The 13,709-nt window shown below is 49.7% G+C and overlaps 1 protein-coding gene across 6 annotated transcripts; it reads left to right on the top strand.

Moving 5' to 3' along the window:
* The first annotated feature begins 4,148 nt into the window (after window positions 1-4,148).
* On the top strand, window positions 4,149-13,242 carry LOC140899216 (uncharacterized). 6 transcript variants are annotated; one of them, XM_073314277.1, is made up of 6 exons: window positions 4,150-4,330; window positions 4,917-4,957; window positions 5,251-5,404; window positions 5,624-5,750; window positions 8,231-8,347; window positions 9,637-13,242. In XM_073314277.1, the coding sequence occupies exons 4-6, from the start codon at window positions 5,690-5,692 to the stop codon at window positions 10,443-10,445; spliced, it is 987 nt and encodes a 328-aa protein (XP_073170378.1). In that variant the 5' UTR covers window positions 4,150-4,330; window positions 4,917-4,957; window positions 5,251-5,404; window positions 5,624-5,689; the 3' UTR covers window positions 10,446-13,242. The 6 variants fall into 6 exon arrangements, with proteins under 6 accessions (XP_073170376.1, XP_073170377.1, XP_073170378.1 ...); XM_073314275.1 differs by lacking the exon at window positions 5,251-5,404 and having other exon boundaries at window positions 4,149-4,330; XM_073314276.1 differs by lacking the exon at window positions 5,251-5,404 and having other exon boundaries at window positions 4,149-4,275.
* Window positions 13,243-13,709: the final 467 nt, after the last annotated feature.

The raw sequence follows: 13,709 nt of genomic DNA on the forward strand, positions 1-13,709 counted from the left end.
TACAGATACTTTCCTGCCTTCTCTTTCAATTACCTGCAGTTCCTGGCTCAGAAGGTGACTGTAGAATCTGTTTGCTTCCCTGAGACAGTAGCTACAGCCAGGGACGGGGCCCATTTTTGGTTTGCAGGGGCACTTTAAATCATGCCTCTCAGCAGCCCAGGGCCCCCTGGACATGGGAGATCAGCAGCTCCTTGCTCTGGGCTCCTGGACAGAAGGGAGCTGGAAAAGGGCCTTTCTCACCCGGGAAGCTCATCCTTAAAATCCCGAGGACAGGCAATGCAGAGGCAGAAAGAGAAGCAGCCTCCTGTCTTTTCCCAACAGCCATCACCCTCTAGTGGCAACAGCTAGGGGAACGCTTGTGAATTTTGCACAGGTGGCGAGCAGAGGCTGTGAGCAGTTCAGCGGAACCCGCTCCCACGGAGCGTATGCCGGGGTAATCAATTATTTGTTGGCAAGGTCCAAATTTCTTGGCCAAGGTATAGTCAAGAGCCAGACTCCAGAGAAAATAATACAAAAATAATAACTAATGATAAGAAGTAAATAAAAAGATTTTGAAAGCGTCTGGCAGGTAGAGTTGCCAACTTTCTAATTGCACAAAACCAAACACCCTGGCCCCGCCTCCTTCCCTGCCCCTTCCCCAAGGCCCTGCCCCCACTCACACCATCCCCCCTCTCTCCGTCGCTCACTTTTCCCCACCCTCACTCACTTTCACTGGGCTGGGAGAAAGGGTTGGGGTGCGGGCTCCGGGATGGGGCTGGGGATGAGGGGTTTGGGGTGCGGGAGGGGGCTCCCGGCAGGAGATTGGGATGCAGGAGCGGGTGCAGGGTGCGGGCTCTGGGAGGGAGTTAGGGTACAGGAGGTGGCTCAGGGCTGGGGCAGGGGATGAGGGGTTTGGGGTGTGGGAGGGGGTGCAGGCTCCGGCTGGGGATATGGGCTGTGGGGTGGGGATGAGGAGTTTGGGGTGCAGGAGTGGTCTCAGAGCTGGGGCAGAGGGTTGGAGTGCAGAAGGGGTGTGGGATCCAGGAGGGAGTCTGGGTGCAGGAGGGGGCTCAGGATTGGGGTTGGGGGGTTTGGGATGCGGGCTGGCTCCTAGGTGATGCTGACCTCAGGCAGCTCCCGGGAAGCAGTGGCATGTCTGTCTCCTAGGTGGGTGGAGCTTACCTCAGGTGGCTCCCGGTTGGTAGTGCAGCGGGGCTAAGGCAGGCTCCCTGCCCGCCCTGGCTCTGCGTGGCTCCCAGAAGTGGCTGGCATGTCTGACTCCTAGGCAGAGGAACCAGGGAGCTCTGTGTGATGCCCGTGCCCGCAGGTGCTATCCCCACAGCTCCTATTGGCTGCGGTTCCTGGCCAATGGGAGCTGAGGAGCCAGCGCTCGGGGTGGGGGCAGTGTGTGGGCCCCCTGGCAGCCCCTGTGCCTAGGAGCCACAGGATATGCTGCTGCTTCTGGGTGCCATGCGGAGCCAGGGCAGGCAGGGAGCCTGCCTTAGCCCTGCTTTGCCACTAAGGAATGGCCCTGCCAGGGTCCCTTTTTGACCAGGCATTCTGGTTGAAAACTGCCCTACTGGCAGTCTGAATTTGGCCCATGGTCTGCCTATTGATTCCCCCAGCATATGCTATGCTCATAGGTACTGAAGCATGCGTGTCTGTCTGGAGGACAGAGCGGAGAACCCAGGGGAAATTCCTCCTAACTCCCAATAGTTAGAGGTTGGCTTATGCCAGGGTTAGCCAAACTTACTGACCCTCTGAACTGCATACAATAATCTTCAGAAATTCGAGAGCCAGGTGTGCCTGCCAGGCTCGCGGCTTCTCCATGCTGCAGGGTGGTGGGGCTAAGGACTTCTGCCCTGTGGGGTGGGGAGGTCTTGGGGTTTCAGCCCTGCAGGAGGTGCCTGCAGGGACTCGGGGCTCCTGCTGAAGGAGAAGCCCTGAGCTCCTTCCCCACCCCAGTCTGGTAAGCGGAGAACTGGGGAGAGGGGTGTGGAGGGCTCCGCGAGCCAAACTTTAACTGTAAAAGAGCTGAGATTTTGCCACCCCTGACTTATGTCCTGAAGCATGAGGGTTTGTATCATTGCCAAGACTCCTGGTTTTAGGGGTTATTATTTTGTTACTACATCACAAGATATTCTTGTTACACATATAACAATCCTTCTCTAAATTCCGCAGAGCTATCTATTTTTACACCCCCACTAACATGGTATCTGAGTGCCTCACAACCTTTAAAGTATTTATACTCTTTGAGGTAGGGGAGTGCTACTATTCCCATTTCACATGTGGGGAGCTGAGGCGCAGGGAGATTATGACCTGCCCCAGGTCACACAAGAAGTTTGTGGCAGAGCAGGGAACTGGGAATTGAATCCAGATCTTCCAAGTCCCAGGCTAGAGCCTTAGCCACTGGCCATCCTTCCTTCTCTAGTTTTTTTAAAACTTCTATAACATGTTGTGGCAATGAGTTCCACAGGCTAATTACTCATTCTCTATAAAAGTAGTTCCTTTTGTCAGTTTTGAACTGACCACCTGTCAATTTCCTTGATTGTCCCCATGTTCTTGTATTATTGTGTACCTTCTCTAGAACATTCATTACTTTTTATATAGTGTTTTCTCTTGGTTTCTCATGTCCTTGTTTAGAAGATGGGGCTCAGCTTCCATTGTTAGGCACTAGCCATTGTTTGTTTCTCTTCCTTTTGCTGCTGGGTCAGGGTGTTGCTGCTCTTGAAATTCAGGATGTGGAGATGTTTGGAGACTTTACAATCTAGTTTAAATAAAAAAACTCATTAAAAAACTTTTGAAATCTAGCTTGTTACTCTGTTTCCTTGCCCTCCCAACCTCCGTTCTCTAGCTCCAGGAGAGAGGATGGCTTATTTGTCCCTTATTCAGTCCCCCTGAGGGGCAGGCTACAAGAAAACAATTCCTAATGATGAGGAGACTTTGGCCATGTGGAATAGTCTCCCCCTCAAGAGAAGGAGCAGTAGCCTCCATCACTAGGGACATTGCAAATCTAGGTAAAATTGGATAAAGCCTTGGAAAATAGGCTATTGACAATTCTACACAGCCCCCCCAGGAGATGGGAGAGAGGGCCTGAGAGATTCAGAGGGGAACTGCCGTGGGATATACCTGGGATCGGGGGAGGCTGAGAGACAGAGAGAAGCTTGGCAGAATTCTTTTTTTTTTTCTACAGTTTTAATGGATAATATTGATTTTTATTTTTAAGCATTGTCTTCGATTTTTATCCATCTACATTTTCACAGTTGTAGGGAAAATATACGTGGCGGGGACCAGACACTAATTGTTTAGTGACAGCAGACACTAAAATTCATAAAGTTAAAGGTTTGTAACCACTGAAACACAAACAGTCAACATCAAGTGTCAAGATACACGACGTAAATATCCTTAAATCAAAGTTCTCAAGTAGCATTTTTTGTACTTTGCCTTTCTCTACGTTTTGATTATTGATGGAAATATTTTCACGTCGGTCTGTGTCCGGTGAAATCGATGTTTATTGACGCTTGTGGTGTCGTAGCTGTGTTGGCCCCAGGATATGAGAGGGACAAGATTTTCTTCAGGACTGTGGTGCTCCAAAGCTTGTGTCTTTCACCAACGAAAGATGTTACCTCACCCTCCTTGTCTCTCATTTACTGACATTTACAGATAAAAATCGAATCCTTCTAAGCCTAGCTATAAAGAACCGAGACTTTGTGGGAGACAGAGAGAGGGCCAGTTCAGAACAAAGCAACCCCATTTAAAACCATCAAGAAGGGCTCAACAGGAGAGATATTGACAGGAATCCCCACTGATTGTTACCTCCTGACCCCCTCAGACATAGCAGCCTCTAACAGAAGCGAGGAGGGGATTTGGCCGGGAGATCCAGCACTGTTTCACGGGGATCCTGAACTAAAAAGGACACTGGGCTCATGGGATCCTGATCTGATGAGGCTGCACAGCCCTGGAGAACAGAGCTATTCCTGCCCCATGCTGTTATTTCCCCTCTGATTTTCTATTCGTTAAACAATGAGGAAAGGATCCTGGACTGCTCTGTGGGGGAGGCTGTGTGTCCAGGTTGCTGTGGTGATGACCACTAGAGGGTGATGGTTTTTGTGGCAGGAGAAGCTGTGCCTGTCTCTCCTCTTGCTAGGCCTGTGCTTTGGATAGCAGGGGCTGAGCTTCCTGAGATGTAGCTGCTGCTGCCTGTAATTTGCAATTGCAACAGCCCCTGCTGTGCCCAGAGGCCCGCCTGAGCTGCTCTGGGAGAGATCTCACAGCAAGGTCCTGTTCCTAGCCAAGGTGGGGACTGTCTCTGGCTGTCACTAGTCTCCTAGGGAGACACAGGACTCTGCAGGTAATTGGGAGAGACAACTCAAGCACTGACTGGCGATGGGCAGGAAGGGGACTATGTAAAAATGGCCGTGGCCTCTGCTAACACACACAGGCTCTCAGTTCTGTTAGCACTTGCTGGCGCTGATGCAGGTCCGAGAGTCCAGCGCTTCCAGGGGTGGAACAATAACCCCGGCTCCCAGCCAGAGGCGGTGGACAGGGGAGGAGAAATGAGGCTGAATTGCTCCCTCACCTTTCCCTTCCTCAGGCTCCTGCTTCTGTCTAGTAAACATGCTGATGGAACAGGTTGCCTGCCTGGCAGGGGAACATCACCAAAAAAGCTTCTTTTTATTCTGCCTTTTCATGGGCTGGTAAAGGGAGGGTTTAAAATATTTTGCTGTTCTTAGCCTGGGCGAAAGGTACCAGATCTGCACTATCATCAAGTGATCAAGCATTTTACCAGCCCCTCACATCCTGCAACTTTTTCATGCAGACAAGACTGTAGAGAGGACTGGGCTTTAAAATGTTCAGGAGCCCATCCTGATCTCTCCCCATTTGCCCTCAGTGCCCTGACAAGCTAAGGAATAACACCCACCTTTTGATCGTTTCAGGGGGACAGAAAAGAGAAATGGCTGCGTTGGAGCCAGCTCAGGTAAGGCATTTTCATGCGGCTGGGGGGCTTGTTATGCAGGGAGAGGACTAAATACACAGGAAGGTGGAGGAGGGGAGAGAGTGCAAGCTGCCTGCCAGGATGTGTTCAGAACAGGGGCTGACTTGTAGGATCAAGGAGATGATTAGGGGAAGGGAGAAATCCCTGAGCTACAGCATTTGGATCAAGTCTTAGCACTTTCCTCTCTGTGCTGGGCAAGGGCTGCTGGGAATTGTTTCTGGCAGGATGAGTGAATAATAGAGCATCATTAAGAAGTTACTGATTGAATCTCCCAGTCTTGCCAAGACCCAAACGTGAAGCCACAGATCCCAAGATGGGGGCAAATTAATGGAAAAGTGCCCGGAGCTCAGGACACAGCCACAAAGAGTGTTTTCTGCCTCTGGGCTTCCCAGCGTTGGCATGTTGGAGTTCAGTGACGTCTGAGGCTGGGTATGTGAGTGCGAGGTGGGCTTACACCTGGGGGAAAGCAGGCCTGCATTGAGGGTCCCGTGAGAACGTGGTGCCAGGTGAGTCTAACCTGAGCTTTAGGTGAGCTATTGCCATGCCGTGCCACAGAGCATAAGGTATGGGACACTGGGGCACATGGCTTGAGCGGCGGGATTGTTCATGAACCAGCAGGTACTGAGTGAGCAATGCTTGTGATTTCAGGTCCTGGTGACATTTGAGGACGTGGCTGTGTATTTCTCTCGGGAGCAATGGGGCCTTTTGGATGATATGCAGAGGGCCCTCTACAGGGATGTCATGCAGGAGAATTACCAGACTCTGGTCTCACTGTGTAAGGATTCAGCTCTTCTCGGTTATTTGAAGCTCTGTGGTCGCTGATGTGCCAGGGGAGGCTTTGGCTCAGGCCCCAGGCCCTTTAGGGTACGTCTACACTGCAAAGAAAAACCTATGGCGCCAAGTCTGAGAGCTTGGGTCAACTGACTCAGGCCCGTGGGGCTAAAAGGAGCAGTGTTTGTGGCCTTGGTGTTTCCAAGCTCATGCTTGAGTGTCCACACTGCATTGTAACCTAGACTTACAATTGCAAAACCCAGGTCTCACAGCCATACCAACGCATCCATACTGCACCATGCAGACCTTCTGACTCGGGTCTGTGGCTTGGCCTGCGTTCAGAATAACAGGGCTTGGACCTGAGCCACAGCAGGACTTGAGCTCTGACCCACCCCACTAGCAGGGTCTAGGACTCAGGTGCTGAGTGCTTGCTGATGTGAGTCAGACTGATTTGTGTGTGGATGGAAGCAGGGCTTGGGCTGAAACCAGAGTCAGAGCTTGGGCTTAGTGTGCAGTGTAGACGTACCTGTAGATGTCTGGGGATCCAGCCAGGCCTGGAGTGGCAGAGAGAGACCCCAGACAATACCTTTCAAGTAGCCCATAAATGAGCGATCAGTTTGCAGGGTGGGGAGGGATTGAGCCCTTGTGGGTATTCCTCCCCGCCCCCTTATACGCAAATGTTATCCATAGAGATTTAATTGTTACATTCTCACTGGCCTTTCTGTTACAAAACATGTTTAAAACATGACCCACTCTCTCCCCTTTGGGGTTTTCTTCCTTCTTTCCTTTTTGCCAGCCTACTCTCAAGGGGACGTTAACAAAATGAAAAAGGTGTGATATTCAAAATGAGGTATAATTAGGCTAGGAAATCATTAAGGCCAAGGACTTAGGATAGGACATTTATATGCATAATAAGAATAAAAACATAAAACTATTACTGATAAAATTTTCAGGGGACACAAAGATTGGGGAAGTTGTAAATAATGAAGAGGACACGTCATTGATACAGAGCAATCTGAATCCCTTGGTAAGCTGGGTGCAAGAAAACAAGACTTGTTTTAATGAGGCCAAATGTAAAATTATACATCTAAGGACAAAGAATTTAGGTCACACTTACAAGATGGGGAGACTCCGTACTGGGTAGGAGTGACTCTAAGAAAGACTTGGGGATCATGGTGGATAACCAGCAGAACATGAGTTCTTGGTGCACTCCTGTGGGGAAAAGGGTTAATGCGGTCCTAGGCTGTATAAATTGGAATATCAAGTAAGCACAGGGAGGTTATATTATTTCCCTGTTTGGCACTGGTGTGATCATTACTGGAATACTGTGTCTAGTTGTGGCATCCATAATTCAAGAAGGACGTTGATAAATTGGAGAAGAGCCAGGAGAATGATTAAATGATTGTAACACTTGCCTAATGGTTATGGAAGTCGTATGGCCTGTGTTATACAGGAGGTCAGATTAGATGATCACAGTGGTCTTGTCTGGCCTTATACGACTCTCATGCTTCAGAGTTTAAACTAGGGATGAGGGCAAGACCTAACATGGGGAGCAGATTATCCCACATTTGTCTAATGCGAAATTTCTTGTTCCTTCCTCTGAAACAGCCGGTTCAGGTGCCTGAGACTGGACACTGGATTAGATGGACCTTGAGTCTGATCCAGTCTGGCAGTTTCTATGTTCTTCTCTTCTTTGTATTTCACTACATCTCGTCTCCCTATTTCTTCCTCTTTCTCTCTGGATCCCCCTTTCCCACCCTTTGCGGTGCTCTTTGCCTCCTCTTCCACTGTTCTCCCCTTGCGTCTCCTCCCTCCTCCCAGAATCCCTTCTTTTCAATCTTCTCCAGATCTCCCCTCCGCCTCCCCTCGGTCCAGTGTCTCCCTCAGGGCTCTGAAATCACAGCTCTCCAGTCACAGCCACACACCCTCAATCTAACCCACACACAACCCAGTCACTCACTGTCCCTCGACAAGCATATACAGTACCAGTCGCACACAGAGTCAGAGAGACGCCCACCAGTCACTGGCTTCTCTGTCCAAGTCACCTTCACCAGACACCCCTACCCCTGGTAACACCGTTGCAAAAGCCTCTTGAGGTGGCACAGGGTTTGCTCCCAGTCACAATGCTCCCCGCCCTGCAGAGACGCTGGAGTAAGCAGTGCAGAGAAGTCAGAGTCCCTTCTTGAAGACAGGGGTGGCTGTGCAGGATGCACGAAGGGCAGCAGATGTGTTGGCTGCCACCTTGGCCAACACGCCAAGCTGCGGGAGAGGTGTGTGTGCAGGTCCCTGAATCAGCTGTAAGGGGCACAACACCTCTCCCAGCAACTGTCTGCCTTTCCCAAGGGCCTCGGGGAACATCCCCCATCCATTGAGGTAAAACGTCTCCTCCCAGCAAAAAGAGGAGCTGGGTTTAAATCAGGGGCCATTCTTCCTAACAAATAGTCGAGGAATAGTTGACAGACGCTGATTTCCTTTCTCCCTCAGCAGGATCTTCCATTCCCAAACCTGACGTGATTTCCCAGATGGAACGAGGGGAAGAGCCATGGGTCCCAGACCTCCAGAGCTCCCAGGAAAGGGAGATCCCAAGAGGTGCTCGAACAGGTGAGGAATAGGCTAAACCGCCTCAGGAGCTGTCAGTGGAATGAAGATCTGGGAATCCAACAGCACCTTCATGTCCTCTCATCTCCCTCTTATCTTTCACTATCATAGCTGGTGTGGGTGATGCCCACATGGCGGATGTCAGTCAGGGCTGTCTACCCATCCTAACTCACATCTGGCAGGGGTCTGTCCCCTCACCCATCCTTTCTGTATATATTCAGGAGGGGTGTGGCATCAGAATTGTTCTTCCCTCTGTCTTCTGGGGACAGTTCAGGGATTCGATTCCAGATTTTCAGTCCCATTGCAACAAACCTTGACTAATTAAAAAAAAAAAAAACAGTTTTCTGATATAGCCTTCTAGCAGTATGTCCTAAAATGTACCTTAAAATTGAAATATGGGGTTTCCTGCTCCCCTGGTTATATTGTGAAGGGTTTTTGGATGGGCCTCCAAGCAAAACAGCCAAAGAGTCCCAGGCCCCCTCGCTCCTCTCTGGGCACACCCTTGCCTTCTGCTGGCAGCCTGTTCAGTGTCATGTCTGCTGCTGCTGTTTCTGGGAAACAATCTCTGGCAGAGATGTCAAACTCTCCCCTTCTCATCTCTTTCTGTTCTGATGTATGATTTGGACTGCAATAGCACCAAAGAATCCCTGGCCTGGGCCAAGACCCCTGTGTGCAAGGTGCTGTACGAACATAACGAAAAGAGCTGACCATCTAAGTATCAGACAAGAGACAACACATGGATACAGACAGATGAGGGGAGCACAAGGAAACAATCAGACGATCGGGTTACTTGTAGCAACAGTAGGAACAAAAGGGACACATGGCTTTGCAAGTTCAGTTCCCTTTTCGCAGGTTTCCTTCCTGCCCACCCCTTGCAGGGAATCACAGGTGCCGGCTTCCTCCTTTCCCTAGGGCTGCTTGACCCCCGTTCAGCCCCAGGTCCTGCCCCCACACCACCCGTTTCCCCAAGGCCCCACCCCTGCCCCACCTCTTCCTGCCCCCACTCTGCCCCTGCCCTGCCTCTTCCCACCCAGTTCCGCCTCCGAGTGTGCCCCGCTCCTCCCCACCAGTGCCACCTGCATGCTGCGGAACAGCTGATTGCAGCAGGCGAGAGGCGCTGGGAAAGAGGGGGAGGAGTGGATCAGCGTGTGGGGCTGCTGGTGGGTGGGAGGCCCTGGGGGGGGAGGGGAACTGGCTGCCGGTGAGAGCTAAGCACCCACTAATTTGGAGCACCCATGGAGTCAGCACCTATGCAGGAAATGACTCCTGTCTGGATTCTCTTTTTATTCCAGCAGGGGATGACGTCATCGCCCGGAGGAATCCTGCAGGCGATAGGCCGACCATATGCAATGAGTGCGGGAAGAGCTTCAGGGGGAGCTCAAACCTCGTTCAGCATCAGAGGATCCACACGGGGGAGAGACCTTACGAATGCACAGCCTGTGGGAAGAGCTTCCGCCAGCGTTCGCACCTCCGCCAGCACTGGAAGAGCCACACGGGGGAGAGACCCTTTGAATGCCCTGACTGTGGGAAGAGCTTCAGCGTGAGCTCCGCCCTCATTAGGCACCAGAAAACTCACACGGGCGAGAGACCCTATGCATGCGCTGAGTGCGGGAAGACCTTCAGCGTGAGCTCCGCCCTTACAAGGCACCAGCGGATCCACACGGGGGAGCGGCCCCACGTCTGTGCCGAGTGCGGGAAGAACTTCAGTGTGAGCTCCCACCTCGTGCAGCACCAGCGGATCCACACGGGGGAACGGCCCTACGTGTGTGCTGGGTGTGGGCGGAGCTTCAGCCAGAGCTCCCACCTCCTCCAGCATCAGAGGGTCCACTCGGGTGAGCGGCCCTACGAATGCACCGAGTGCGGGAAGAACTTCAGCCAGAGCTCGGACCTCATCAAACACCAGAGAACCCACTCGGGAGAGCGACCCTACGAATGCTCTTGCTGCTTTAAAAGCTTCACCTGGAACTCAGCGCTCATTAAACACCAGAGAGTGCACACGGGACAGAGACCCTGTGAGCGTGGCCAGTGCGTGGAAAGCTTCGGCCAGAGCTCAGCCCTCATCATCCCTCAGAGAAACCACATGTGGCAGAAACCCCACTGATGAAGCATCAGGACACCAGCCAGTGTAATGCACTTGCTCTTATGAGCAAGTCACTTCAACTCTCTGTGCTGCGTCTTCCACCTCTGTCTTAAGGAAAATGAGAACAATGGGATTCTCTGATCCTTGTTCTGCTCACCCATCACCAGCTGGGACTTTCCCGGAATTATAGGGTTTGGGAGGTTTCTTTTCCTTTTACTATAGAGTAGATTGAGTGCTGTTTCTGGAAAGCCAGGTTTAGGAGGTTTTCCAGTGAGTTTGGTTCCAGTTTCAGTAAAGTCTTTATTTGTTGCTGTGGGTCCTTGGAATTTGGGTTTGAAATGTTAAAAATTCTCAATAAAGTTTGCATTATGGTACCACTGTCTTGGAAATTTTCTTAGTGCTCAGAGTGCCAGAGGCTAATTTCCCCAGATTGAATTATTCCCACTCAGTTTTCGGTATGCAGCCCATTTACGAATAGTGTCTGTGAACGTCCAGGAGACAGGTATGTGAGACCCCAACGTGGTGACGCAGAGCCAGAGGACTGGTTCACTGACAAGTTGGAAATATAGACTCTTTCAGCAGCAGATTCACTTCAGCTGCCTGGTAACAACTTGAACCTTTGTCTCTCCTCTCTGGATCATATTTAACTTCTTTAGATCCCATTTCAACAAAGCACTTAAAATGCTTATGTCCCATTGACATCAGTGAGACTTTAGCAAGTGTTTAAAGTTAGTAAGTGGTTTGTTGAGTAGAGCGTGCGTTTTAGGGCTTTGCTGAATCAGAGTTTAATTCCCTAAATTCCAGGACTGTCAGTTCAGCAGTGGGATTGTTCATTTCAGGGTGGGTTTTCAAAAGCACCAGAAGGAGTCATTGGATTTCTGTGGGAGCTGGGCACATAAATCACATCTTAATAAGGGTAGTCGGAGCAAGGTGGTAGCGAGGTTGGGGCTTCCTTCACAGAAGAGAGATGGATCGGAGCTAGATTTTTAAACCACTGCACAAAGAATTACATCCTCTTACTCGTTAATACCGGTTGTTATGCTTGTAAATTTGGAGATCATTGTGTTGAGTCACAGAATTCCTATTAATTGATTAAACAAGCCAAACCAATTAAAAAAACAAAACTAAAAACAAATCAATGCCCCCAGAAAATAACCCTTCACTACCCCAGTGGGATGCAATCTGGGGGATTGTGCTTGTGTGACTCCCCAGTAGGCAAGGTAACACAATTAGCCCATGTTTTGATGTCAATAAATAGACTAAGCCTTGGACACTCCGCACTTCCTGGGACAGTGCTTCTGAGAATTGTTATGTTGTATCAATACAATGTTGTTGTTATAGTGGGTGTACCTGAGGCTCTAGCCCAGAGCAGGTATTAATTTTGTATCCTATCTCATAGAATCATAGAATCATAGAATATCAGGGTTGGAAGGGACCTCAGGAGGTCATCTAGTCCAACCCCCTGCTCAAAGCAGGACCAATCCCCAACTAAATCATCTCAGCCAGGGCTTTGTCAAGCCTGACCTTAAAAACTTCTAAGGAAGGAGATTCCACCACCTCCCTAGGTAACGCATTCCAGTGTTTCACCACCCTCCTAGTGAAAGTTTTTCCTAATATCCAACCTAAACCTCCCCCACTGCAACTTGAGACCATTACTCCTCGTTCTGTCATCTGCTACCATTGACAACAGTCTAGATCCATCCTTTTTGGAACCCCCTTTCAGGTAGTTGAAAGCAGTTATCAAATCCCCCCTCATTCTTTTCTTCCGCAGACTAAACAATCCCAGTTCCCTCAGCCTCTCCTCATAAGTCATGTGTTCCAGACCCCTAATCATTTTTGTTCCCCTCTGCTGGACTCTTTCCAATTTTTCCACATCCTTCTTGTAGTGTGGGGCCCAAAACTGGACACAGTACTCCAGATGAGGCCTCACCATTGTCGAATAGAGGGGAACGATCACGTCCCTCGATCTGCTGGCAATGCCCCTACATATACATCCCAAAATGCCATTGGCCTTCTTGGCAACAAGGGCACACTGTTGACTCATATCCAGCTTCTCGTTCACTGTAACCCCTAGGTCCTTTTCTGCAGAACTGCTGCCGAGCCATTCGGTCGCTAGTCTGTAGCGGTGCATGGGATTCTTCTGTCCTAAGTGCAGGACTCTGCACTTGTCCTTGTTGAACCTCATCAGATTTCTTTTGGCCCAATCCTCTAACCCTCTCCAGAGCTCATAAAGTAACAATACATCAGTAAACTAGATTCACAGCTAGTGGAGATCAGTGTAACTATGTTGATATACACCAGCTGAGAATCTGGCCCCAAACTTTTAGTAGCAACCTGGTGGAATTTCAAACTAGGTTCAGAAATCCTGAAAATGCTTTTGAAATGTCCCTTGTGGAAACAATCTAGTGAGATTTGGAGGCAAGCTATCAAAGCAAAAGGTATAAGCTTTTAATCCCTCAGGGGTTCAGGTGGGATTTTCCAGCACAGTGCATAGAGCTCAGTCTCTAGATGTTGTAATTCAAACTGATTTCATGGTTTACCTGCACATTTTCCCTAACAGATTAAACACAGCTGTTGCAGATGAGGAGAAATATATTTTGCTTCTGTCACAGGATGTTGTACATCTTTCTTTGCTTTGGATTTTTTTCTTCTTTTATGAAAGGGGCAGAATATGTATCACCACTAAGAAAGCCTCCAAGAATCAGCATGCATTTGAATGACTTGTAATTGACAAAGTATTTGTTGTTTTCCAAATATCTGTGATTGATTGTGTTCATTATTTCCTGGTGGAAATTAAAAATTCAGCATGTCCCAGTAACTATTTGCACAATCTTTGTTTTCCTTTCTGGTGGATCTTGAACACCTGAGTATGGGGAATCTTTCAGCTACTCTGTACGGATTCCTTTAGCAGTCCAATTTCCACCCCTAAAAATTCACCTGCCCATTAGCACCTTTCCCCAGCTAGAAAGAGAGACTTTACAGCCTGATTTTTAAGTACCTCTAGACACCACTGACTTCAAAGGAAGATGAGGTGCTTAAGTTCTCTGAAAAATCTTTTTACCTCAAGTTGTGTCATTCTTCACAAAGGTATAGGTGGAACAAATGGACATTAAAGGAGTTTGCAGATATTCTCACCTCTCATTCCAGTTGGTGAGGCCAGAGCATAGGCGTGCGCATGGGGTGTCCTGGGTGTGCCCAGGCACACCCTGATCAGGGCCGCCCCAAGTGCAAAAAAAAAACAACAAAAAACCCAAAAAGGGCAGCGGGACTGCCGGAGATGGGGGG

The sequence above is a fragment of the Lepidochelys kempii genome, chromosome 16 (assembly GCF_965140265.1).
Source record: "Lepidochelys kempii isolate rLepKem1 chromosome 16, rLepKem1.hap2, whole genome shotgun sequence".
NCBI lineage: Eukaryota > Metazoa > Chordata > Testudines > Cheloniidae > Lepidochelys > Lepidochelys kempii.

Coding starts and splice junctions, on each gene's coding strand:
- LOC140899216 (XM_073314273.1), top strand. CDS start 4,392: ATGGCCGTGGCCTCTGCTAACACACACAGGCTCTCAGTTCTGTTAGCA. Junction 4,958..5,623: donor CTGCGTTGGAGCCAGCTCAG/GTAAGGCATTTT, acceptor TTGTGATTTCAG/GTCCTGGTGACATTTGAGGA. Junction 8,348..9,636: donor CCCAAGAGGTGCTCGAACAG/GTGAGGAATAGG, acceptor TTTTTATTCCAG/CAGGGGATGACGTCATCGCC.